Genomic DNA, 23,612 nt, shown 5'->3' on the forward strand with positions numbered 1-23,612 from the left:
TTCTTATATTTCTTATATTTATTTATTATATTTATTTATGTATATACTATCATAATTCTATTGGAAAAATTCATTGTAAAAATACTCTGAGCCAATGGAAAAATAGAAAGATCTGTCAGGCTAAAAGATCTCTTCGTTCACGAAAGGAAAAATCGAATGGAAGCTTGTTAAACCGAGTACAATAAAAAACAAAATATACATACACACTCAATTAATTCTGTTTCAACACAGTTTAAACTTAACACGATCTAGAAAAACGAATTCAATCCCACCTTTTAACACGGTTTCATCCGATCTGGCACGGTCTAAACTGTAATTCGACTGGAATTTTATGGACAATTATTTCGATTAACCGTCACTTGCTAGGACACATACATACATTGTATTGTATAGCAAAAGTGATTTCCTCGTACATTATCTATCTCGAAAATCAACATTATTTTTCCAACAACCCGATATGTAGGACGATACTATTTTTCTACGCGTATGCACACGACGTCCTTCTTCGCAAGGTATCCTTTTCCTCCCGAGCTGTGAAAACAACGAAGAAAGAGTCAACAGCGATCTGCATCGATTATCAGAGGATCGAGGCGATATTCGCGTTTGATTCGACTTAGATTATGTAATTCGTTGGATCGTACGTGGAAGGATACGTATCTCGGGCACAGACGTTGAACGAGAGACGCACAGTAAAGCTCTCGCATGGTAGATCGATGGTCACGGTATGAAACGGTGCGGCGCACGGTGAATGTAAATTGAAAAAGTCCGACAATGAGATCCGCACTGGAACGTCGTAAACGACGTGTAATGGCGCACGCGTAATTTATTGTGCAATTAGAATACCGTCTACAAGGAGACTGGAACGAGACCGTACGCAATCGCGTCGCGTCGCGCTGCGCTCATCGCGCGCGCGTTGTCTGAAAAAGATCGGCGCTAGCTCGGGCAGTTTTGAAGCTTCCTTCGCGAAAATATTACCATAAGTTGCGCAACGTTCGCACTTTGAAATGGGATGGTCGTTGAAACGGTGAACCGATCCACGCTCTGCCAGAAAAAAGGAAGAAGACGCCTTTTCCCGTCGTCGGCTGCGGGACAGCTGAGAATCGTTTCCGAACGCGACGCGCACGTGTCGAGGAATTAGGCTAACATTTCACGGTCTTTCCGCCGATATTCGGATCGGGGCCGCACGCGGTTTCTCGCGCGGCCGCATACGCTGTCCGCGAGTCGACGGAGCGGCGTTTTCGAGCGGCGAGACGCGTCGAGAAGCGGCCGCTTCGAGAATCGGGCACGAAGTTTTGGCACCGGCTATTTATTGTCGGCTCGCCGAGTTCTTGACCTCGACCGGCCCGCTTCTTACGTAATGCTAATTTTATTATCGCGATACGACGCGACTCTAGCGAGCGAGCTCGTGAATAATTATCGTTCGTGTGCGATCGATGCCGGACGACTCGATTTCGCACCGTTTACGCGACTCGGCGAAACGCGAGGAAATGAGCCGCGAGATTCGATCGACGGACGAAAAGTCCCGATAACGGGTTCGAGCGGTGCAACACTAACCAGTTCTCTCGAAAAAACGGAGTCATGGTCAGCTGATCTTCGCCGGATCCAGCTGAATTCGCCGGCGTGGATCCGCGGAAAGTGGTGTCGTCATTGGTCAGGCTCGCTCTCTTCGATCGATCACGTCTCTCTTTCTCTCTTTGGAACAGCTGTGAACGTCCCTCGAACCCGCGATCTCGATAATAACTCTGTTACGAAACCCCTTTGTGATGCAATGTGGACTATGGATTTGCATTCGCTTGTTCTATTATTCCATGATTTGTATATCGGAGAAAGTGGAATTCTCGTGGACGAAATTGTGTCAGAAATATTATCAACGCGTGTGAAAGCAGAAAGTTTCCGCGATGTAATATTTATTAAGACTGTCCGATGGAAAAATGGATTTTAATGTGAAAATATTTATGTGGAAATTTTAATGTGAACATTTAAAAAGAGGAAAAATCGTACAAATTGAACTGAATAACTGGAAAGATTCGCAAAAATGAAATTATTGACCGAGCTTCTCAGATTTTATATGTGATAGAAAAATCTACGATCGAAAAAGATCCACGGAAATAAAATTTGTTGCGTTATTAAATTATGTTACACGAAAATGTTCAATTTAAAAGACCCACGAAAATAAAATTATCAGACGAGTTTCTGTGTCACGGGAAAATTCTTCTGTGATATTTATTAAAATAATTAGGTGAACCTCTGTCAAGATCTTATCAAGATCTCGCGAAGAATCTACAACAATATAAAATTATCTAAGCAACTACAATAATGATCGCGTTTCCTAGAAAAATCCGCGATAGAGTTTCCACACATATTTACTAAGATGTCACAGAAAAATCCACAATAGATCCAAACAGATTGTACCGGAATATTTACTGAAACGACTAGAAGCGAAGCTGAAGTTCTGTGAAAATCTCGAGTCAGAAAAGTCCACAATAAATTAAAACATACGCCGAAATGATTCAAAGTAAATCGATCTCCGATCACAGTAAATTCCACGACAAATTCCACGACAAATTCCACGGTAAATTCTACTATAGAATTTGACGAAATATATTGCAATATTTACTAAGTCAGAAGATAAAGAGAGAGTGCGAACAATCAATGTCCTCAGTCTGTGGCAACACCTGATATCCGAGGGTGCATCGTCGTGCCGCGACGAGTCCTGGTCTAAAACTGAGCGGCTTGTCTCGAGGGGTGTGAAAGGGGCGCGCTCGGGACAGGTAACAAGCCCCAAAAGTGCCAGCCGCATCCCCTCCTCGGCCCTCCCACGACGCGTCGCGTCGGCCGATCTACGAGTCTCAAAGCCGTTGATCTCTTCATTGCCAAGCGGAATCGTCTGCCCCGTCTGCAACTCGCCCAGGACGCGGCTTCTGTCCGTTAATTAACCCGGCAATTCCGTTTCGGTGAACTATGACCTACCCGACGACGATCATCTGCTCTTTTTCTCTCTCCTCTTCCTTCTCTTTTTATCAACCGTTTGTGCTCGCCGATGCCCTTTGCGCGGCCGACCAACTGATTTTTCCTGATTTTTCTGCCGTCGCGACGGTGTGCTGCGTCTATTTTTGGACGGCTGTTGCACGATTCGCGGCTGAATTCTTCGACAATTCTTGTTGAATTTTTGTTCAATTCTTGCTCGATATTTGGTCAATTTTTGTACAATTCTTGTTCAATTCTTGTTCAATTCTTGTTCAATTCCTGTTCAATTTTTGTTCAATTCTTGTTCAATTTGTGTACAATTATTGCCCAATTTATGACAGAATTGATCCTTTTGAAAAAGTCACCCTTTTCACCCCCACATCCCTTTTCCCCGGACATCTCTTTTGCTCATTTATTTGCATTTCTTCTACAAGAATTGTACTGTATCGGATTCGCATGCTTTTCGAACGTTTGTAGCAAATTTTATATGAAATTGGAAATCGTTTCCTGCAAACGATGCAGACGTTACGTGCAATTCTTGCACGAATTCTATCGTGCACCCGGATCCATGTTGCAACGATAAAATCCGCATGAAACATTTTCCAACCGAATTCTCACGTCCGAAACGGGAAAACACCTCGCATATCGCCACCGTCGAGAGAGATAATCCTCTAAAAAATCAGACTTTTCTGCGGATCATCTAAAATTAAACTGGAAACCGTCCTAAGTCAAATCGCTGAAGATAAACCCGAGCGCCTCGCCTAAATAATTATCGGTGCAAGTCGAGCGCATCTCTAGCCTAATGCAAAGACCGCGTACACTTTGATCAGTCGGGCTAGGCGTGTTTGCGCTAGATAACCGTAGGTTCGTCGCAGGCCGTATGTATAAGCTGTTATATCTCGTTCATTTCCGATACGGACTCTACCTGGTGAGGAGTCGAGAGTCGAGTCATCGTCGGGTTCGTTTTCTTCACCGAGTTCTTCGGCCGTCGATATCGACGACCCGATAAATCGGTAGTTCTGGCCGGCCCTAATCTCGCCGGGCCGTCAATTATCGGCCTAAACGTATAGACACACTTCGGGAACCGACGGCGAATCCTATTACTCGCCGCAATCTTATCTCGCGTGCTGCGCCGACCTCTGAATTCGCCGCGCGGTGTTTACCGCCTCGCGACCCGTTCGTTTCTAATTAATAATCGCGATTTAATCAATTGTTATTGATCGCGATTAGACGATAATGAGAACACCTGTTTCGCGCCAGGTGCGACGCTCGTTTAGACGACGCAACGCGACGCGACAGGACACGACACGGCGCGACGCGTTTGCTGATGAAATACTATCTTACCGTGGATCATCGACTACTTCCAGATGCTTAAGAAACCCTTCAAGGTCCTGTGTAGTTGTAAGAACAGCCCGGCATTACACGCGATCCTGATTTCCCACGGACAAAGCGTGCCGTCGACCGTAAGCCGATTACCGAGGTGATGTCTGCAATTTCGGGGGACAACGACGGTCACGCGCGCCGCGTCATTGTTTGCACCCCTTCCTGGATGCTTCGGCATGATCCGGGCGTCCCGTTATTCAACCCTTTCGCGGCTCTCTCGATCGGATCAGTTGCAATGTAACCCAAAGTCTGACTTTCCCTCTGCGGACTATCGCGTACAGTTGCATACAGTCGCGTACAGTTGCATACAGTTGCATACAATTTTATTATGATTCTGGGGTTAGAAGAATTTGTGCATCGTCTCTGGAACTTGCGCAACGTAGTCCCTGTCGCTGTTTTCTTCGTCGGATTGATTCATTGCAACGTAATCCAAAGTTTCACTCTTTGTATACAGTTGCATACAACTGCATACAATCGCATACGACCGCATACGATTCTAGGGTTGGACAAATTTTTTCCACCATCTCTGGAGATCGGTGGATATGTCTGTAAGGTTACAAGATCCAGGTAGTACAACCTCCATTCAATTTTGTTGACCGAATCGAACAATTGCTATTTACAGTAAAGATTGATTTTGTGCATACAACTGCATACGATCGCATAAGATTGCTGGATTGAAATCATTTGCGCGTGGTCTCTAATGATCGACGAATCTAGTTATAAGATGTAAGACCCAGGACGTGTGCATCTTTCGCCAGGTTTCTCGAGCAGATCAATCAGTTGCTACTTCGATCGATTTTACGTCTTCAGGACTAAAAAGATCGGGGAATACCGCGTAGTACAATCGAGAAATTCGACTTCGCGATTGCGTACAACTTCAGAAGACCGGCGAATCAATCCGCAAGATACGACGACGGCAGGTTTCTTAATTCCGTCGCGAAATATTCAAATCGCTGAACGCGATCGGAAGAGTCTTGCGCAACCGTCCCGATCGTAGATGAAACGTCCGGTGCAGAGATAATCGACACAATTTATTTACAATAGAAAAAACGTATCGGATGTGTTACATATATGCGTGGATCCTAGCCGAGTCGGACGACTTTCCTTCGACCAATTCACCAAGCTCGCGAGCCTCTCTCACTCTCTTTCTCTCTCTCTCTCTCTCTCTCTCTCTCTCTCTCTCTCAATCTCTTTCTCCGTTTGGCGCGGCCTGGTGGCCGAATAACGACCAAATGCCAGAACTAATCCTTAATAAACGTGCACACTTATCTAATAAAGCTTTTAAACGATACATAATGTAACGAGATGCAATGCGAGAACACACTCGTATGTAACTGATGTGTACGTAAACGCAGTAGATTGGTAACCGTCCCAGATACGAAATTCCTCTTCGGCGTGCCCGTTTCCTCTCGGCCCGGTTTCGCCGTTCCTCTACGTCTACGCGGATCGATAGCCATTTCGGTATAATGTGATAATATATTACATAACTTAATTCGTAAACGGTTACAACGCGCTCGCGACGATATCCCGCGACACCGAATCCCATGGAAAACGACACTGATACTCCGTCTCATCTCTTCTTCTTCTTCTTTTTCTTCCTCCTCTTTTTCTTCTTCTTCTTCTTCTCTTCTATTCGGCTAAAACGCTACGTTTTTTTTTTCTGAGGGCCGCTGACCGTGGCCGACGATGGCCTGCATGCGTGGGCTCGTCGCCTAAGTAAGACAGGCGCGTCCCCTATTTCTCGTTCGGCGGGTGACAGAAACGCTTCCTCGCCCACCATATCGCGGCCAGGGCTGCTGCCAGGAAACCGATCCCGGCCACGATACCCATGGAAATCGCCCGGTTACGACGGTAAGCCGGTACCTCGAGGCTGATCCTGTCGCTGGTCGCCACGTCGTCGGTAACCGACATCGCTGCCACCTCGAACGTGTAGTAGCTCTCCTCTTCCAGAGCTTTCACTGGAAAACAATGTCGCACGGGTCAAAGTTCTGCTGAAATTGATAGGAATTGTTGTTCAATTTTTGTACAATATTGTACAATTTTTGTATAATTTTGTACAATATTGTACAATTTTGGTACAATTTTGTGCAATTTTATACAATTTTTTGTTCAATTTTTGTAAAACTTTGTACAATTCTTGTATAATTATTATACAACTTTTTGTACAATATTGTACAATTTTTGTACAATTTTTGTGCAATTTTATACAATTTTTTGTTCAATTTTTCTACAATTCTCGTACAATTTATGATTAAAAGAACGATTAAATTGTCCGACAGAAATCTAGAATCGAGGTCTCACAATCTTCTCAACTGCATGCTCGTATCAATGCACTTCGCACCTACATACATTAAATCCTTTTGACGTCAACTTTATTCTCCCCATTTTTGAATCTGTGAGATCGATCCTCCTATCAACAGCAAATCGTTCAAATCATCTGGTAAAAAGCTAGTCAGTGTCGCGGTCTCACCATTTGCTAGATTGCATCCTCCCATTGAATTCACTGTCAATAGTTAATCGTTTAAGCCAACTACTGGCAGATTAGAGTCACGAAGATCTCGCCATTTGCTAAATTGCATTCGAGACAAATGAGATGTCATCCAGGCTGCAAGCAGCTTCTCCGAAGCGGTTGTCTAACTAGTCGTCTAAATGCAATTAGACCGGCTGGGCCAGTGTCTGAGAAGCGCGAAAGTGCAGTGAAACGAGTGCAACGTCTAGCCAGCGATAAAATCGCGAGAGGTGCAGCTGCTACCATCGAGTGTCTCGAGAATGATCGAAGAAGATAAATGGTAGCGGATACCTAAATAGTAAGTGTCGGTCGTTTCCGCTCGCCCGTAAAGTCGTTCGGATGGTCCACGGAACCACCTAACTGCGTATAGCCTAACTTGCTCCTTGCCGTATGCAGGGGGCTCCCAAGTGACCAGGTATCCTTCCACCGTAGCCTGCACTCTGACGTTCACTGGCGGTCCCATTCTCTCGTCTACACAAATCGGTAAAATCTCGTTAGACTTCGCCAAAATTTCAGGCGCATGGTCCAATCATTAATTAATTCAAGAAGCAATTAGGGTATTACCTGGAGGACTGCGGTATTCCGACGCGGAGTTCTCGTCGATCATGTCTGAAAATTGCATCAACTAAAACACTGTTTCTTCGATCAATTTTAAGATTTTGGATCGATACGTTTGCTGCCGGTTTTTGCAGTGTTTCGCAACAATTGCTCTATTATAATCACTCTATTAATCACGCATGGATCGATCAAGTTGTCAGAATCGCAAGAATTTTTAAGATTTTATAAATTTCTGTAAAGGAATCTGTGATCTGTGAAACGACCATAATCTTAAAATCGCTACATGTCTATCCAATTTTGCTATTCCATCGATCTCTGTCGGTCTGCCGGACAGACGATCGACGAACCTCCACCGGCAGCGAACAGGTTAATCGGCAAAGATGATTATCCGTCCGTTCTCGATCACGATCGGCAAGATCGCGAACATACGCGGTTGCGTGAAGATCCGCAAGGTTTTGCTGAACATCCCGTCGCCGTGCTTGTCCTGGCTGAGCACCATGAACTCGTACTCCCTTCCGGAGTTCAGGTTGTTCACGGTCGCCTCGGTGATCTTCCTCGACACGAGCTTCATCGTCCTCCATTCTGTGGTGTCAGTGGGTCTGTACCTAATCGCAAACGACAGTAAATGCTTGCAAATACGGTAATTTCTCCCTAATTAGCGCTCAGATCGCGCGCAAGAATGGACAGTTTGGGAACAGAGGATACGATTATTCGCATCGTATTTATAGTTTTTATAGTTACCGATGGTCGACAACTATGAAAACGAGACGCGAGGCTCGAGTAGGGCTCTTTTCTCTTCCCAAATTGTCTATTTTTTGTGCGCGATCTGAGCGCGAATTAGAGAGAAATTATTTTAATACTATCTACCAGGGCTCGGAAAAAATAGCAAATGGATTTCTCACGCCACGCAGAATTTGTTAAATAAACTATTTTCGAAATAGTAATTGCATACGAATATCACGTAATTAAATACGTTTCCACATGCAACCACTGTTTCAAGGAAAGTTCATTCGCCAAATTCTATATCACGCGAGAAGGTGCGAACCGTTTCAATTTCTCCCCGGAGAAAGCCTTGTATTACGCGAAAATTACGCGATTCCCTTAATTACCAGACGGAGTACTCCGTTTTCGGCCTGACATATCCCGGCACCCAAGTCAAAGTGACGGCGTTGTTGCTGCTGTTGGCGCTCAAATTGTACGGTGCTCGCGGAGGAACGTTCAACACCATAAGCTCCGTGTCGGCCACCACCGTCGCGGCCTCGTTGCTCGCTGCACACTGGTACAGTCCTCTATCCTGCACTTGGATCCTGTCGATCGTTAAATTGCCACCGATCAGAATGGTCCTGTCGGGCGGGACCGGCGAGCCATCCTGACGGAACACGTGAGTTCATGGGATATGTGACGGTAGTTCGTTCGGGGACCTATGGTCCCACCGATCGGCAGGATTTCCGGCAGTATGACGAGTCTTTCGTGCACCAATGGGCGAAAGATTGGGACCGGAGGGCGGGAAGAAAGTGATAGAATGCACCGCGATTGTAAATTTTCTTTAGCATTTTGACCGTTGTGTACCTGATCTATTGTATGATCTATTGTATGATCTATTATATGATCTATTATATAATATATTATATTATATATTCTATTATATAATCTATTGTATAATCATATTATATAATCTATCGTAATCAACTATATCATCCTAATTTGACTAGGATTCGCAGAACATAAAAATACTGAAAATAAAATTCGTGCAACTTAATGTTGCAATTTTAATTCGATGAATCGAAACGCTAGAATTTCATGAAATTTTTCAGTTCAATCGTAATCGTAATCGTAATTTCAGTCGCACAACGATTTCATTTAGGGATTGTCATAAATACAGAGACAACTTCAAGATTCCTACCATCATATCACCGGTTGTGATTAGCCTGATCATGCAAGATTCTACTGGGGAACAATTTTTCTATGGAACTTCAAGACGAATAGAACCTTTCTCTGTCCCATTTTCGATGCATTATTGATGCATTTACAGCTGCATTCTTCACTTTCTTCACCTAAAATTGTAAATAGTAGACTTTCAAAAATTACGAGATTAAGACTTCTAAAAATTACGAGACAGACACTTCGAAAAATCGCGAAATCATCGCCTCTCGACGCGCGTCAAGAAAGACTCCGCCAACAGAATTCGGCGGCATACTGCCGCGAATCGTAACCGGGAATGCGGGAAGAATTCCGCACCTTGTACCAAACGATCTGAGGTCGATGCGCCTGGTCGCCGTCCTTGGCGTCGCACGGCATCTCCAGGGTCTCGCCTAATTTCCTGATGTACAGATGCTGCGGGGTCACCGTGAACACCGGCGGCCTCTGAACGATCTGTAAAAAAGACGATCGCGAATTAGGGACGATGATTACGGCGACGATCAATCGCGAAAGCCGGATAAAGGCGCGGTTCAAGGGTCGTCCGCCTCGGAACCAGTGTCAGCGATTTTCACCGTGTCGTCCCGATCGTCGTCGCAGCTACCTTTGCCTCGGGATGAAATCAAGGGTGGCCCGAGCGGGGCTCTGAGGTCTCCGGATCAATTAAAACGGGAGGGAACACCCACCACTGTGATGGTAGGGCTGGGACCCTCGGTGCCCAGCTCGTTGTACGGCGTGCAGGTGTACGCGCCGGAATGCGTCTCGTCCACCTTGCTGAAGGACAGGGAGCCGTTCCGTCTGTAGAACACACCCTGGACGTTGTACGGGTCGAACAGGAATCCGTCCTTCTCCCAACGGAGGTTCGTCATGGGAGGGTTCGCCCTGAAGTGGCAGTCTAGAAGCGCCGGCTTCCCGTAGGGAAGGTAGACTTCTCGAGGAGCGTAGATCACCTTCGCCTTGACTGGAAATGCTACGAGTTAGAGGCGGTCCTGGTGCTGCTGGCTGTGGGACTTGATGGCTTTTTATTGTACCCTAAATATTGGACTCTTTAGGGGGAACTAGACGCTATGGGAATCGAGGATTCTTTGGCTACGAATCGTAGTGGTAGCTCTGGGTGAGCATGGAGTTCGATTCTGGAGACATTGGAAGACCTAGACTCCATGAAATCTGATGATTCTCTAGTAAGGATTCGTGACAATAGCTCTAGCTAAGTATAAAGTCTAGATCTAGACACTAAATGATGACCTGAATTTCATAAACTCTGAAGATTCTTCGACGAGAATTCATGGTGGTAGCTCGGAGTGAGCTGAACGTCAGGTTCTGAAGATTGAAAGACTCCATAAAATCTGATAATTCTTCGGGGAGGATTTATGACGGTAGCTCTACGAGAGCATAGAGAGTCTAATTATGAAGTCTAATCCTAGACTCCGTAAAATCTAACGAGGATTCATGGTTCATAAAGCCTAGATCTAGCCACTAAATGACCTAGACTCCATAAAATCTGAACAACGACTCTGAACATTTCTCTCTCGGCTAGCAAATTCCAGCCTCGAATGAGGATTCATTGGAAAGCTAGCATTTAGGATCCGCGAGCTAAGATGATCATCGCTAGATTAGATCACTATTAGAAAAGTGGCCGGTAATTCTAGACTACATAAGATTAGATCTAACCTCCAGCTTCGCGTCTTTCTGCTCGAACAGCTGGATCCTAGTTTTCATCGAGACTTCGCTGTGGTAGTGCTATTGCTAATTGCGAAGTCTATGAACTTCGGGCGCACTGTGATCGTTTTTTTCTGACTGGATTAAACAGTGACCTGTTTCCGATGAAGCCGTCAAAGTCACCAGGTAGCAAGGACACTCGATTAATACTCACACTGCACATTGAGGAAGGCCGAGGCACTTTGTTGCTCCCCAGTCTCCCCCGTCACCGTACAGGTGTACTCCCCTAGGTCTCCCATAGCTGCGTTCTTGATGTTCAGCGTCCCGTTGTCGGCGACCTTCGCTCTCCTCGTGAAATCCTGTCGCGGAATCGTCGAATAAAATGACACAGAAAATGCGACGAGGATGAAAAATGTACGATGAACAATGAACGTAAAAAATGAACGGCTATTAACACTAAATCGAGCAGTGAAAGTGACTGATTTATAAAAGTTTGATACACAATTTTACGATTGGATTTACTTAGACTTTGTGCAATTTTTATTACAAAATATACTTGAACAATGAATAAACTTAATCAAATAATTTTCGTCGATTATTTTCGACAAAAGAATCTTCTCAATCGCAATAATCCCGAAACAGAAAATCTGAAGCTGATCAGATCATATGACCGGTTCCTGATTTTATTTTTAACAATTTTTGATATTATAAAAACTTGTTTCGAAACAATTAATCGTATGAAATCGTACGAAATTTATATAAATCCGATCTGGTCGTTGTTCTAAAATAAAATACGTTAGCTGCGTTTAGAGCTCGGTGGTTATAATAATGAATAAAATAATATATACATAATATATAAATAACAAGTAAATAAATAACCTCGATCTGCGAGATCTCTGTGCCCTCGCGGAACCACGTGATGACCGATTTCTCTCCTTTGGCGACGCATTCGAAGCTGACAGAGTCGCCCTCCATGATCGTTTTGTTGACAGGCGGCACCGCCAGGATATTTTCACCTGGAACAGACGTCCCAAACGGCGACGCACCTGGGTTGAACGATTTAACGAGTCTGCCCAGGTTCATGTTAGTAAGCATCATCAGCGGGATTATACAGTTTCGTAACTCGCGATTCGATTCAGCCAGCGCGTGTTATTTACGGTGCCGCGTTAATTCTTTCCGTTGTTAAATTCGTTAAATGCAAACGCGGTAAACAGTCGCTGCAAGCGCAACGCGTTTTTGTGATCGATCGAACGATCGATCGCGATCGCAGGCGTAGGTTAATCGACCGCTGGCCGGCGCAAATCAAGCGCGCGCGCGCATTACGCAAGTGCTCTCGCTGGACTGCGCATCCTTCTGTGCTCGTTTCGTGCCAGAGATTAGAGTGACATACCTTTCGCAGGAATTTAGAATCCTCCCACGAACGTTGAAACAATTGATTTTTCATTCTCAAAATGCTATATGGACGAGAGATAATTGTAATTCTTAATTGGATCTAATTGTTACCGCGTCCGACGCTAATTTAACACGTCGGAATTGTTCATTTTATAGAGTTGTAAAATCATCGAAACCACTTTTTTCTGGTGGCTCAAATTAGCATGGATTCGAAGATCGAAGCTTCTCCAGAACATGTTTTTTTTTCTCGTGGCTGCGTTGATTAGCACTTTTTGATTAGCTCTTAATTCATAGTCTCTTTCTTACTCAACGCTCTTTCTATCTATTTTAATTTTATTTCTCGTTACTCTTTGATGATCTTATACAGCGTTATTTTCTCTATTATTTTCTCTATTTTCACACTGTATTTTCTCTTCGATTTTATTCTTTCTTATTTTAGCATTTCCCTTCATTTCTCACGCTACTTGCGCGATACATTCTCAAATCATTGCAACACGGGATAAACATTGTTGAATATCGCATCAAACTATTACAAATATTACAATGACGCTAAAAAAGTTGTACGATCTTTTCACCGACCATTTTATTCAAAAATTGAGAACAAGTGCACGGTGCATCCTTTGGATCCTCGGATTTCGATAAAAACGAAAAATCGCCCCTTCTGTTTCTCTAGGGCTCGTCGCAAAGAAGGAGCCTCGATCTCGAGGTCCGCGGTACTTTCGTACAATGAAAAAAAAATTGTTCAACAATTCAGGCGTTCGAACCGCAGCCGGTGTTAATCGCGGTGAAAATCGGGAGCGTTCTCACGGTGCTCCGTGCCGAGCAAAATGCCGGATGGGTATCGTCGTACTCGGTGCAACGAACGTACCATGCAGATTTCCGTGCAACACACGAGACCAGCCCAAGCACCCGCAGTCCAGTGATTAGGAATCGGTGCGTGACATAGGCGTTATAATCGAACCGGTGGTACACAGGTTATCCCACGTTTCGAACGGTTCCGGAAAAGGGCTTGCCGCCATTGTCCCGAAGCGGCGCGCATTGTCCTCGGGATCCTGGTGTCTCGGATGTCCGTCGATTCCATCGGACGATATTCTCTCTATCTCTCTCTCTCTCGGCAAACTGCGCCGTTAGCTCCCCCTCCCCACACGGTGACTCAATTCTCTATTACCGTTTAACAGAATTCCAGCAGCAAAAACCAGAATTCCGTCTGGGTTAACGAGTGAATCATTGACTCCAATATCCGAGCGCGAGAGAGCCGAGGCTTCTTCCTCGGCCTCGATGCTCTCTCGAGCTTCGATCTCTGGACCCGATCATCGTTTCCGCCGCGAGAGCGATTGTCCTTGGACACCGGGGACCGGGAAACGATCTCTCGTTCTCGTTCGAAGAGAGGCTTACTCTTCATCCTCGAAAAACCGTGCTTTCACGGCCGCGATATAGCCGCCGGTTCGTCCAGTGTTAGTGTCCGCGCGCACCAGCGTGACCCAATTCAGTGTGCTCTCAGGGTTAGTCAGCCGGGCCCCGCTTAACTACGTTAATTCCCTTCGCCACTTGCTCTGTTATCGAATTAGTAGGTTCGAAACGGATTACGAGAAAGCCGGCGACCTTACCATCGATGGCGAGGTGGAACCACGTCCCGTTGTTCCGCGAGATCGGCGTCCTGTTCGGGAAGATCACCTTGCACTCGTACCATCCTTGGTCGCTCTCGCGGATGTTCGTCAGGTTGATGCTGCCCAGGCCGTAGCCGCGGCTCACCGCGTCTTCGACGAGGTGCACGCGACCCTCGTAACCCAGACCCACCATCGGATGTCCGTGGTACCAGTAATACACCGTTCGATTCTGAAATCATACACGGTGGAAAACACCGATTTATTTGCTGGCCGAGCGTGCTGGTTGCTCGTCTTCCTCGTGGAATAATTCCATGGGTGAACGCGATCCCATGAAATCTCAGTCGATTATACGCGCCAGATGGGACCCGTTGTCTCGGCTGACACGGAAGTATGGCTCTGAATGTGTCCACGGAATTTAAAACGATGCTCTTTTACACGATTTTTATATTTTATTTTCGCTGCTGTTTGAACGTATTACTCAACGGTACTGTATAAATAAGATCAAAACTTGATACGACTGGCACTGTGATTTTTGTGTCATTCGAGACTTCGTTGTTTGAACGAATCAGGCGGTTCGGATAGTAGGTTACAACTGCTTAGTTGTAATATTAGATACAACCTTGTTGTGCAAGAATGAAGCGTCGCGTGGAGAATGTTTTGGAACGGAATGTTTGCGTCGTTGAATTCGAATAGCGGAATTATGGAGGATCGAAACTCTGCTATATAATAATGATGCATTTGATGAATGAGAATCGGTTGATATCGATGCGGAAACAGGAACGATTGAAATCCAGCGAAGAGGGGCGAGTTCTTCAGGAAAAGTATGACATTTGAATAGCAGAAGTTAGAATTTAGAAAAATTAGTTCTCCAGGAATAATATGTTTAAATAGTATGTACTAAAACCTGAAATAATGAGCTTTTCATGAATAATATATTTAGGCAGTAAGAGAAAGAACTTAGGACAAGATTTTCAGGAAAAGTATGACATTTGAAGAGTAGAAGTTAGAATTTAGAAAAATACTAGGGTAATAGAGGAATAATATATTTAGCTAGCAGGAACTGGAACCTGGAAGAGTGAGTTCTTCAGGAGAAGTAGATGACTGTTTAAATAACAGAAGATGGAATCTAGAGGAACGAGTTCCTTGGGAGAAGTATATAGATGACTATTTAAATAGCAGAAGCTAGAACCTGAAAGAGTCTTTGAATAATATGTATATTAATCTAGCAGTATCTAGAACCTAGAGGAGTGAGTTCTCTATGAATAATACATTAATTTAGCAGTACCTAGAACCTAGAAGAGTGAGTCCTCTATGAATAACAGATTAATCTAGCAGTACCCAGAACCTAGAAGAGTGAGTCCTCTATGAATAATATGTATATTAATCTATCAATACCTAGAACCTAGAAAACTGAATCCTTCGTGAATAATAGATTAATCTAGCAGTACCTAGAACCTAAAAGAATGAGTCCTCCATGAATAATATGTATATTAATTTAGCAGTTCCTAGAATCTAGAAAACTGAATCCTCCACGAATAAAACATTAATCTAGCAATACCTAGAAGAGTGAGTCCTCCATGAATAATATGTATATTAATCTAGCAGTACCTAGAACCTAGAAAACTGAATCCTTCGCGAATAATATATTAATCTAGCAGTACCTAGAAGAGTGAGTCCTCCATGAATAGCATGTATACTAATCTAGCAGCATCTAGAACCTAGGAAACTGAATCCTCCGTGAATAATATATTAATTTAACAGTACCTAGAAAAGTGAGTCTTCCATGAATAATACGTATATTAATCTAGCAGTACCTAGAAGAGTGAATCCTCCATGAATAATATGTATACTAATCTAGCAGTATCTAGAACCTAGGAAACTGAATCCCCCGTGGATAATATATTAATTTAACAGTACCTAGAAAAGTGAGTCTTCCATGAATAATACGTATATTAATCTAGCAGTACCTAGAAGAGTGAATCCTCCATGAATAATATGTATACTAATCTAGCAGTATCTAGAACCTAGGAAACTGAATCCTCCATGAATAAAACATTAACCCAGCAGTGCCTAGAACCTACCAAACTGAATCCTCCATGAATAATAAATTAATCCAGCAGTGCCTAGAACCAAAAAGACCGAGATTCACCATGAACAATACATTCGCCTAACATTATCTAGAACCTATCAGACCGTTCAGTTCTCCATCGAAAAAAAGAAACGAGCAACCCTTTGACCAGCAGAGGCAGTGATCAAATCAGTTGCTCATCGTTTGCTCGAGCGACGACTGTCGGAATCAGCTGTCACCGAGATCGTCGGATTGTCGTACGCAGAAGTCCGTCTGCAGACGACACGTGAGTCTCTCTCCCCTGCCGCCCCCCCCCCCCCCCTTCGTTCGAAAACGTAAAACGGAGAGGAACCTGGCGGTCAAAACGAGGCTGGCGAAAAGGCCGCTAATCGTCCCTAATCGTCTGACAATGCGTTAGCAGTGACCCACTGGTTGGACCCCTCGTGTCCGCGCACTTGCCATCGCTGGATATAATGCAGCCTTGCCTCCCGTACTCCAATTACCGCGTTCGATAGACAGAGAGGGGAGGTACCCGGCCAGCACCTGTTTTGCATACGCATCAGGGACCAATCAGGTTAAGTTCCACTTGATTTTATGCGGTAGCCATGCGCAACGTTCAATCTGTTTCCGGCCGCGCGGCTGCACGCGCGTCGAATGCAACATCCGCGAAAGAATCTCGCCTCCTCCCGCAGGCAGGAAATAAACGCGCGGACCACTCGATATCTCGTCGTCCCTTTTAACGTTCAAACGCTTGCACGGTGGCACAGCAAAGTCACCGTACACTGCCTACGCTCTCTATGCTCGTCTCCCCTAACTTCGACCGAATCGACGCACGCACCGTTTCTTCGGCGACGTTCCGGAAACTGGACCCTGGCGGACCATTCGGCCACGATCGATGGCCAAAATTGTCTCCCGTTCGTTTTCGAATCGTTTTTTAATCTGTTCGACGCGCTTCGATTTTATTTGAAAATCCACCGGATAATGCGAACGCAAAATTCGTTGTATCGAGGGGAAGAGACGACAGATCGAAATTTTTCTTCGATAATTTTAATCAGTTGAATATAGCGTATTGATACTCTTCGATCGTTTTAACGAATTTAATTTAATTAACTGAATGTTATTCAGATTTTTGGACTGCAAAAGTGTCAAATTCATGTGTGTCCTGTGATCAAATTTTAATCTCGATTTTAATTCTTTAATTTCGATTTTATTATTTGAACGACTTTAATGCTGTCGGAATTTTTGATTTTGATATTCGGCACTCAATTGTTGAACAATTTTTTGACAATTTTAATATCCTCAGTATCCAGAACGTCACTCAGCGTTGCCATCATCGTCATTGCAACATTGCAACATTGCAACATTGCCACTAGATTGCAGATTTAATGCGAAACTATAAAGACATCAAAAGAATATTTATTTTCAATTCCTTAAAATTATTAAAAACAGAAAAATCATTTTCATGCAACTCACGTTTCTTGCAAATAAATTGTGCAATTTCTATTTCGAATATTGACGCATTTTTCACATCAAAATATATCACAGACGAAATATAAATAAATGAACAGATTAAAAGAAACGAAGGGCGTCGACGTGCATTAATTGCAACTGATTCGAATTATTAACAGCGCTACGTTAGGCTCGGTCCCGTCACTTCGATAAATGACTAAACAAATCGTCGAGCAAACCGCGGTACTTTTCGAAGGGCTCGAGGAAAGGAGGTCCTCCGAGGGACGACCACCGGTGAGATTGACGAAGCCTCGCGAGTCGTTCCCAGGCGAAATTGTGCAACAGCAAACGCCGCGTTACAATCGCATATCCGAAGATATTGCGAGATGCCTCGAAACCGAGAACTTGGCTGACGGAAACCCGGATCCGGGACAGCCGCGCTTCCCACGCGGATTGAATCCGATACACACCCCGAAGGAAATCGAATCGGCTACCCTGCCTTGAGCGAGCACTTTTCTACGCGGTTGAACGTGTGCACGGTGCTGCGCGCACCTCGCGGTCGCCGCGACGCGGATTAGCCAACCGCCTCTTGCCTCGTTAAATCCTCTCGCGATCCGCGCGAAATATCGTTCGCCGATTTCCTGCATTTCCGTTCAAGTCGAGCGTGTCGCGTCGCTCCCGTGCAGGCGTCACCGTCCTTCGAAATTCATTCTTGTTGCAACATGTTCGAATAAACTGAAAAAACGTTAGGCTATTTTATATTTTTTTAAATACTTTCAATATTGTTTAATTATTCTCTATGCTTAACTTTCTAATTTCGGTGTTATTTAGCTTTGCGATCAAAATCGTTTAATTTACGGTTCTTGTAATTGTGAACACACATTTATGGAGAATTAATTCGATAAAGTTTTTTCGAGCATGTGCTATAAAAAAAAATTGCTGAAAATCTTCGCGAATATATATCTGTTATTTCTATCAAATGAAACAAGATGGTTGCACGTCAGAGTTGTTCGAAAAGCTCTCTGATTTCTTCGATTGCAGCTCCTTACTTATTACAATCGATTCGCAATGATTTATTACAATCGTTGATCATGAATCGGATCACTTTTTGCCCAACCCCGGTGTCGATTGAATGACGTTGATATTCGGGGAATTTTGATATCCGGCATTTGTCGCGCTAATGAAACGATGATAACACTGCGCTTGCGCCACGAGTGCATAAAGATGTGCAGTCTAGATGTTACAGACGCTTAATGCATCGAGCAATTGACTCGATAGTTTCTAATTGCCCGCTCAACAGTTGTAAGGATTCGTTCAATGAGATTTGCCGTGATTTTGATTGCAATGTTGCATCTTCGAGGTGCAAAGTTGTGCATTTTTGCGCGAAGAGGAACAAGCTTTCCTTGAGCCGGCCGATCGATTTTCTTCCGACGATCGACTAACTTGTTCGATTTATCTCAGCCGACCGCAAGCCGCGTGTAAACCTACACTGTTGTCGTGATTTTCGCGTACCGGTCGCGGAAATATTGTTTACCAATTCGTTGCGCAACGATCAAATAGCGCGTGTTTCCCATACGTTTGTCGATGCAACCGAGTTCCTATGCAGTTCCGATGCAACTTCTTCTTCAGCGAAAATTATCCGATCTGCGATCAGTTTACACGGTTTCTAGAAATTACAGTATATTATACGAATCTGGTTTCTTTAAATCGTAATAATTTTAATAATAACGTTCTATCATTTAAATAACAAATAAAAACCAAAGAACAGTTTCGACCAGATCCAAGAAAATTGGCTTTTGCTGCGAAGTTCACGATACATCTTCCATTCGATAAAACGAGCAAGAAAAATCGTAGATCAAGTTTTTATAGCTCGTTGCAAAGAGAAAGCTTCGTTCTTTAAACTGCTGGTAGTTTCATTCGCGGAGAAAATTTTGCTACGATTGTACGGATGTTTCAATTTATAGTATTTTCGAAAGAAGCGTATATTTATTGCCTGAGACATTACTAGGATATTATATTTATTCGGACTTGCACAAATATTCCATCGGAAAATGAACTATGCACTGCGAAAGTAGAAGCTTCAAGCTTTAAAACGAGATCAGTTTCGTTAACGGAAATAATTTTTCCACGATTCTACAGACTTTTGAATTTGCAATACATTTGTGAGCCGTGGCTTTATTCTGTGAGTTACTGGTACGCCCTTCAAATCACTGTGACTTATGCAAATGTTTTATCAGAAAACCAACAATGCACTGCGAAAGTTGAAGCTTCAAGCTTCAAAACGAGACCAGTTTCGTTAACGGAAAAAATTTTTCCACGATTCTACGGATGTTTCAGTTTGTACCATTTCCAAGATGAAAACTGTCTACATTCTACGCGAGTCGATGATGTGATACTTGATTATCTGTATCACGTGTAGCCATTTTAAAGTAGAATGAACGCTGTATTGCGAAAATGGAAGCTTCGAGCATGAGAATGAGTTCGGATGCATTATCGTACGATTGTTGTTTACGAAATTATGGGAGAGTTCAAGCGTTAAAAGTTTTTCTAAGGATTGAAAACTTCCAAGCATAGGTCGCAGTCGTTGCGTCAGCAATATGAGTCTAGAATATTGTTTTCGTTTTGCCGAATTAACAGAAACGTATTGCAATAGTACGGCGGAGAAGATCATAATGCGTCCATAGTCCATAGACCACACAATGGATCTTCCGATTCTATTATTTACCTTCAAATTGCGACCAAATTTTTCATAGCTCGTTTCGCAAACTGATAAGACGTCAAATTGACGTCACACCCCAACAATTGAAGGTTAATACGTAGTATTAACTACGTATTCCGTAGACATCGAATGTCAACGATCTTCACGAATAATAAAAAAAAACCTATCGGAAAATATTGTCTCAAACATGGACAACATAAAGGACCGTTTCGCACCTGCAACGGATCTCACTGCGTGGAAAATCTCGCGGAACTGTGCCAGATTATTTACCGAGAGACCCCCGGAGCGAGACCGATGCAGGGCGAGGAACAATAGCAATCACTTACATCGCGCTGCCACCGCAGAATATAGGGGATCGGCGTCTCGTGCGGAAAGTCCAGGTCGCAGTTGAACACCGCATATTCTCCGACGCCGGCGTTCAGGTAGTTCGGCTCCTTCTCTTCCTCTAATATCAAGCTGTAGCTGAAAGCTGCAACAGAGAGATACCATGATAGATGGTTCCCGTTCAACGATAAACGGCCAAACGAGGGAACAATCGTCGCAACTGGCGGGAACGTCGCGTGACGACCGTGCGACGTTTGCAGGGACTGTTCAATTTCAGCAAATTGGCTAATCCTCCAGCGTATTAGCTAGCGACCGTCAGAGAGCGAGTTCAATATCAACTGTTCGGTATCGACTATTCGATACTGACTATTAACATGCTGACTGCTGGAGATTCACCGGTGGATATTGACTGGTCGATATTGGCTGTTCAATATTGGCTGTTGGATATTCACTATTGGATATTAACTGTTCAATATTGACTGCTGGATATTGACTGCTGGATATTGACTACTCAATATTAACTGTTGAATATTGACTGTTCAATATTGACAGTTCAGTATTGACTATTCGATATTGATTGCTGGATACTGACTGTTCAATATTAACTGTGGGATATTGACTGTTCAATATCAGCTGTTGGATATTGACTATTGAATACTGGCTACTGTATCGGTACTGTTGGATATTGACTGTTCAATACTGATTATTAGATATTGACTGTTACATATTGACTGTTGGATATTGACTGTTCAATAGTGACTGCTGGATATCGACTGTTCAATATTGACTATTGAATATTGACTGCTCAATAGTGACTGCTGGATATCGACTGTTCAATATTGACTATTGGATATTGACTGTTCAATATTAACTGTTAGATATTGACCATTGAATATTGACTACTGTATGGATACTGTTGGATATTGACTGTTGAATATTGACTACTGGATAATGACTGTTGGATATTGACTGTTCAATATTGACTGTTGGATATTGTCTCTCGTATATCAATTGGCGGACACTGTCCGTCGGATATTGACCGTTGGGTATCGACATTTGGGAATCGGGTCCATTCGTCTCACCTTGATAGCAGAGGAGGATCGCCAGCAGCTGATGGATCCTGGAGGACATTGTTGCTCGTGGTTATCCTTTGGTCGTCTGGTGGCCGATCTGCCGCGGCTGTCACGCCTCGGAGAGGGCGCGCGATCTCACCAGCAACAGGTCACAACGCGGCAACGCGAACGTAACACGGGAGCGAAACACATCTATCATCACCCACACTCAACAACCGTCGGCCACCACCTGGGACAATTAATCGGCACGCGGCACTATCGCGGTCGACAGGCTGCGTCGATCAGCGCTGGCACATCCTCGGCCTCGCTCCTCTGGCCCCTCCTTACCCCTTCCTTTATTCACCGATGTACCCTGCGTGTACGAATTCACCCGACGATCATCCTCACCGGATGACTCTGAGCTGATCTTGGAACGGTCTTCGAGAGATCCCGAGGAGATCCGGCAGAGGTCACGGACGAGTCTCGCAGAGATCTCGGAGATGCCTCGGAGAGACCTTGAAGAGATCTTGACGGTATGTTGAAGAGACCATGGAAGAGATCTCGAGGAGATCACTGGAGGCGATCTTGGCGATCGTCGACGAGCAAGGCGGCACGACGATGTCCTAGGTTCTACGACGACCAGTACGCTTCGAGGTGTCGCGGATTCGGAGCTGGCCCAACGTTCGCTCGCCGAGTGGTCCCGTGCTAGAGCTGATAACCGAGTAATCGCTCAATCCGAGCGGATACAACGCCGAACGCTGCCGTAACGAGCCGCGCTTCGGGTAGGGGCTAAGACCCGTGGGAGGGGGGCCAGGGTACCAGACGTTTCCATGCACACCGTGTGCAGCGTATTTTCACCGGGTCCTGGAAGACACGCCCACTGGGCGAGGTGCCGATCGCGCTGGCACCTTTTGTAAACAGTTTTGGACGAAATGCGGCGAGCATTTAGCTTTGCTATTGTCCCGATCGGAAGGGAAGGGAGCATACGTCGAAGCGCCATTTTAGAAAAATCGCGGAGAGATCTTCCGGGACCAATGAGAAGATTCTCAGCCTTGCGGCCATGTTGTAGGGTTTAGGGAAATAGTCTAGGGCCTGTGAGAAACTTTTGGGACTTACGAAAAAATTCCTGCGATCTGTGAAACGTACTGGGATTCATAAAATTTGTGGAACCTGTGCAAGCCTTTTGGAACCGATCGAAATAATTCTAGGCTTGTGGAGACGGTGCTAGGGAAAATGTTCTAGTGAGAAACTTCCGGCGTCTATGGAAACATTATTGTGCTTTTTTGAATGTACTGAGATACACAGAAATATTGCGGGGTTTTTGGAAAACTTCTGGAGCCTTTAGAAAAATTTCTATGCTTTTTAGAAAGTACTGGGATTTGCAAAATATAATTGAATGATCTTTGGAATATTTCTAGAGTCGGTTAAAAAATTGTAAATAATTGCAGATGTTTGTAATAAAATTCACTATGTTATTTTATAACTGCTGTGACTTTTTTTAGCGACAAGTAGCGAAAGTGTCGCTCTACGAAATCGAATTTATTTCAATCTTGCACGAATTGTACTACAATTATTCTGTATTAATTTTATACAATACAGCTTTTGCGATCTTTAGTTTATTAATAATTGAATTAATTATTACTACGTTCGATGCAACTGATCGGCGCGTACGGCTCGCGTTCATCACAGTTTTGTATTTTATTTCGTTTATTTCTTATTTTTCGTATTTTTCGTATTTTAATTATGCAGTTCAGTTAACACCATCGCCAACAAATAAATCTCTCCTATGTTTAATACAGCACGGTCCACACGAATTCCTGTCGAGAAAACATTGGACCGCGAGGCTCGGCGACGATTTTCTTTCAGCGACTTCGGAAAAAATCTTGCGCATCCCGGCGACCAGCTGCAGTCCCGGTGCAGCGGAGCCGCACGCATCGGTGCACGTTCTTTCACGTCGAACGGAAGCATTACCCTCGCATTCAATCGGCAGAATCCGCGCGTCCTTTCA

General features: G+C 44.2%; 2 protein-coding genes across 3 annotated transcripts in view; both read right to left on the reverse strand.

Annotated features, from left to right (window-relative positions):
* The window catches only part of LOC117227168 (protein croquemort), a 34,965-nt gene extending 29,758 nt beyond the window's left edge, over positions 1–5,207 (reverse strand). Inside the window, exon 1 of the mRNA XM_076518482.1 lies at positions 1,555–5,207. The gene's annotated coding sequence lies outside the window, so the exon portion shown is untranslated. The remainder of the gene's footprint in view (positions 1–1,554) is intronic.
* A 153-nt stretch (positions 5,208–5,360) lies between these two features.
* bdl (borderless) lies at positions 5,361–22,342 on the reverse strand. Of its 2 annotated transcripts, none has more exons than XM_033482181.2 (12): positions 21,635–22,342; positions 20,555–20,697; positions 13,993–14,221; positions 11,873–12,009; positions 11,208–11,352; positions 10,021–10,295; positions 9,656–9,790; positions 8,527–8,786; positions 7,847–8,022; positions 7,424–7,468; positions 7,151–7,330; positions 5,361–6,308 (listed from the first exon to the last, which is right to left on the reverse strand). In XM_033482181.2, the coding sequence occupies exons 1-12, from the start codon at positions 21,681–21,683 to the stop codon at positions 6,085–6,087; spliced, it is 1,998 nt and encodes a 665-aa protein (XP_033338072.1). In that variant the 5' UTR covers positions 21,684–22,342; the 3' UTR covers positions 5,361–6,084. The 2 variants fall into 2 exon arrangements, with proteins under 2 accessions (XP_033338072.1, XP_033338071.1); XM_033482180.2 differs by having other exon boundaries at positions 11,873–12,039.
* Between the last annotated feature and the right edge of the window lie 1,270 nt (positions 22,343–23,612).

Source organism: Megalopta genalis, chromosome 2, assembly GCF_051020955.1.
Source record: "Megalopta genalis isolate 19385.01 chromosome 2, iyMegGena1_principal, whole genome shotgun sequence".
In the NCBI taxonomy this organism is placed as follows: domain Eukaryota; kingdom Metazoa; phylum Arthropoda; class Insecta; order Hymenoptera; family Halictidae; genus Megalopta; species Megalopta genalis.

What these genes read in the sequence shown, in the direction of transcription:
- bdl (XM_033482180.2), bottom strand. Translation starts at nt 21,683, where the DNA reads ATGTCCTCCAGGATCCATCAGCTGCTGGCGATCCTCCTCTGCTATCAA. An exon ending in GATCCTCCTCTGCTATCAAG is followed by an intron (nt 20,698 to 21,634) that starts GTGAGACGAATG and finishes TCTCTGTTGCAG; the next exon opens with CTTTCAGCTACAGCTTGATA. An exon ending in TTCTGCGGTGGCAGCGCGAT is followed by an intron (nt 14,222 to 20,554) that starts GTAAGTGATTGC and finishes GTATGATTTCAG; the next exon opens with AATCGAACGGTGTATTACTG.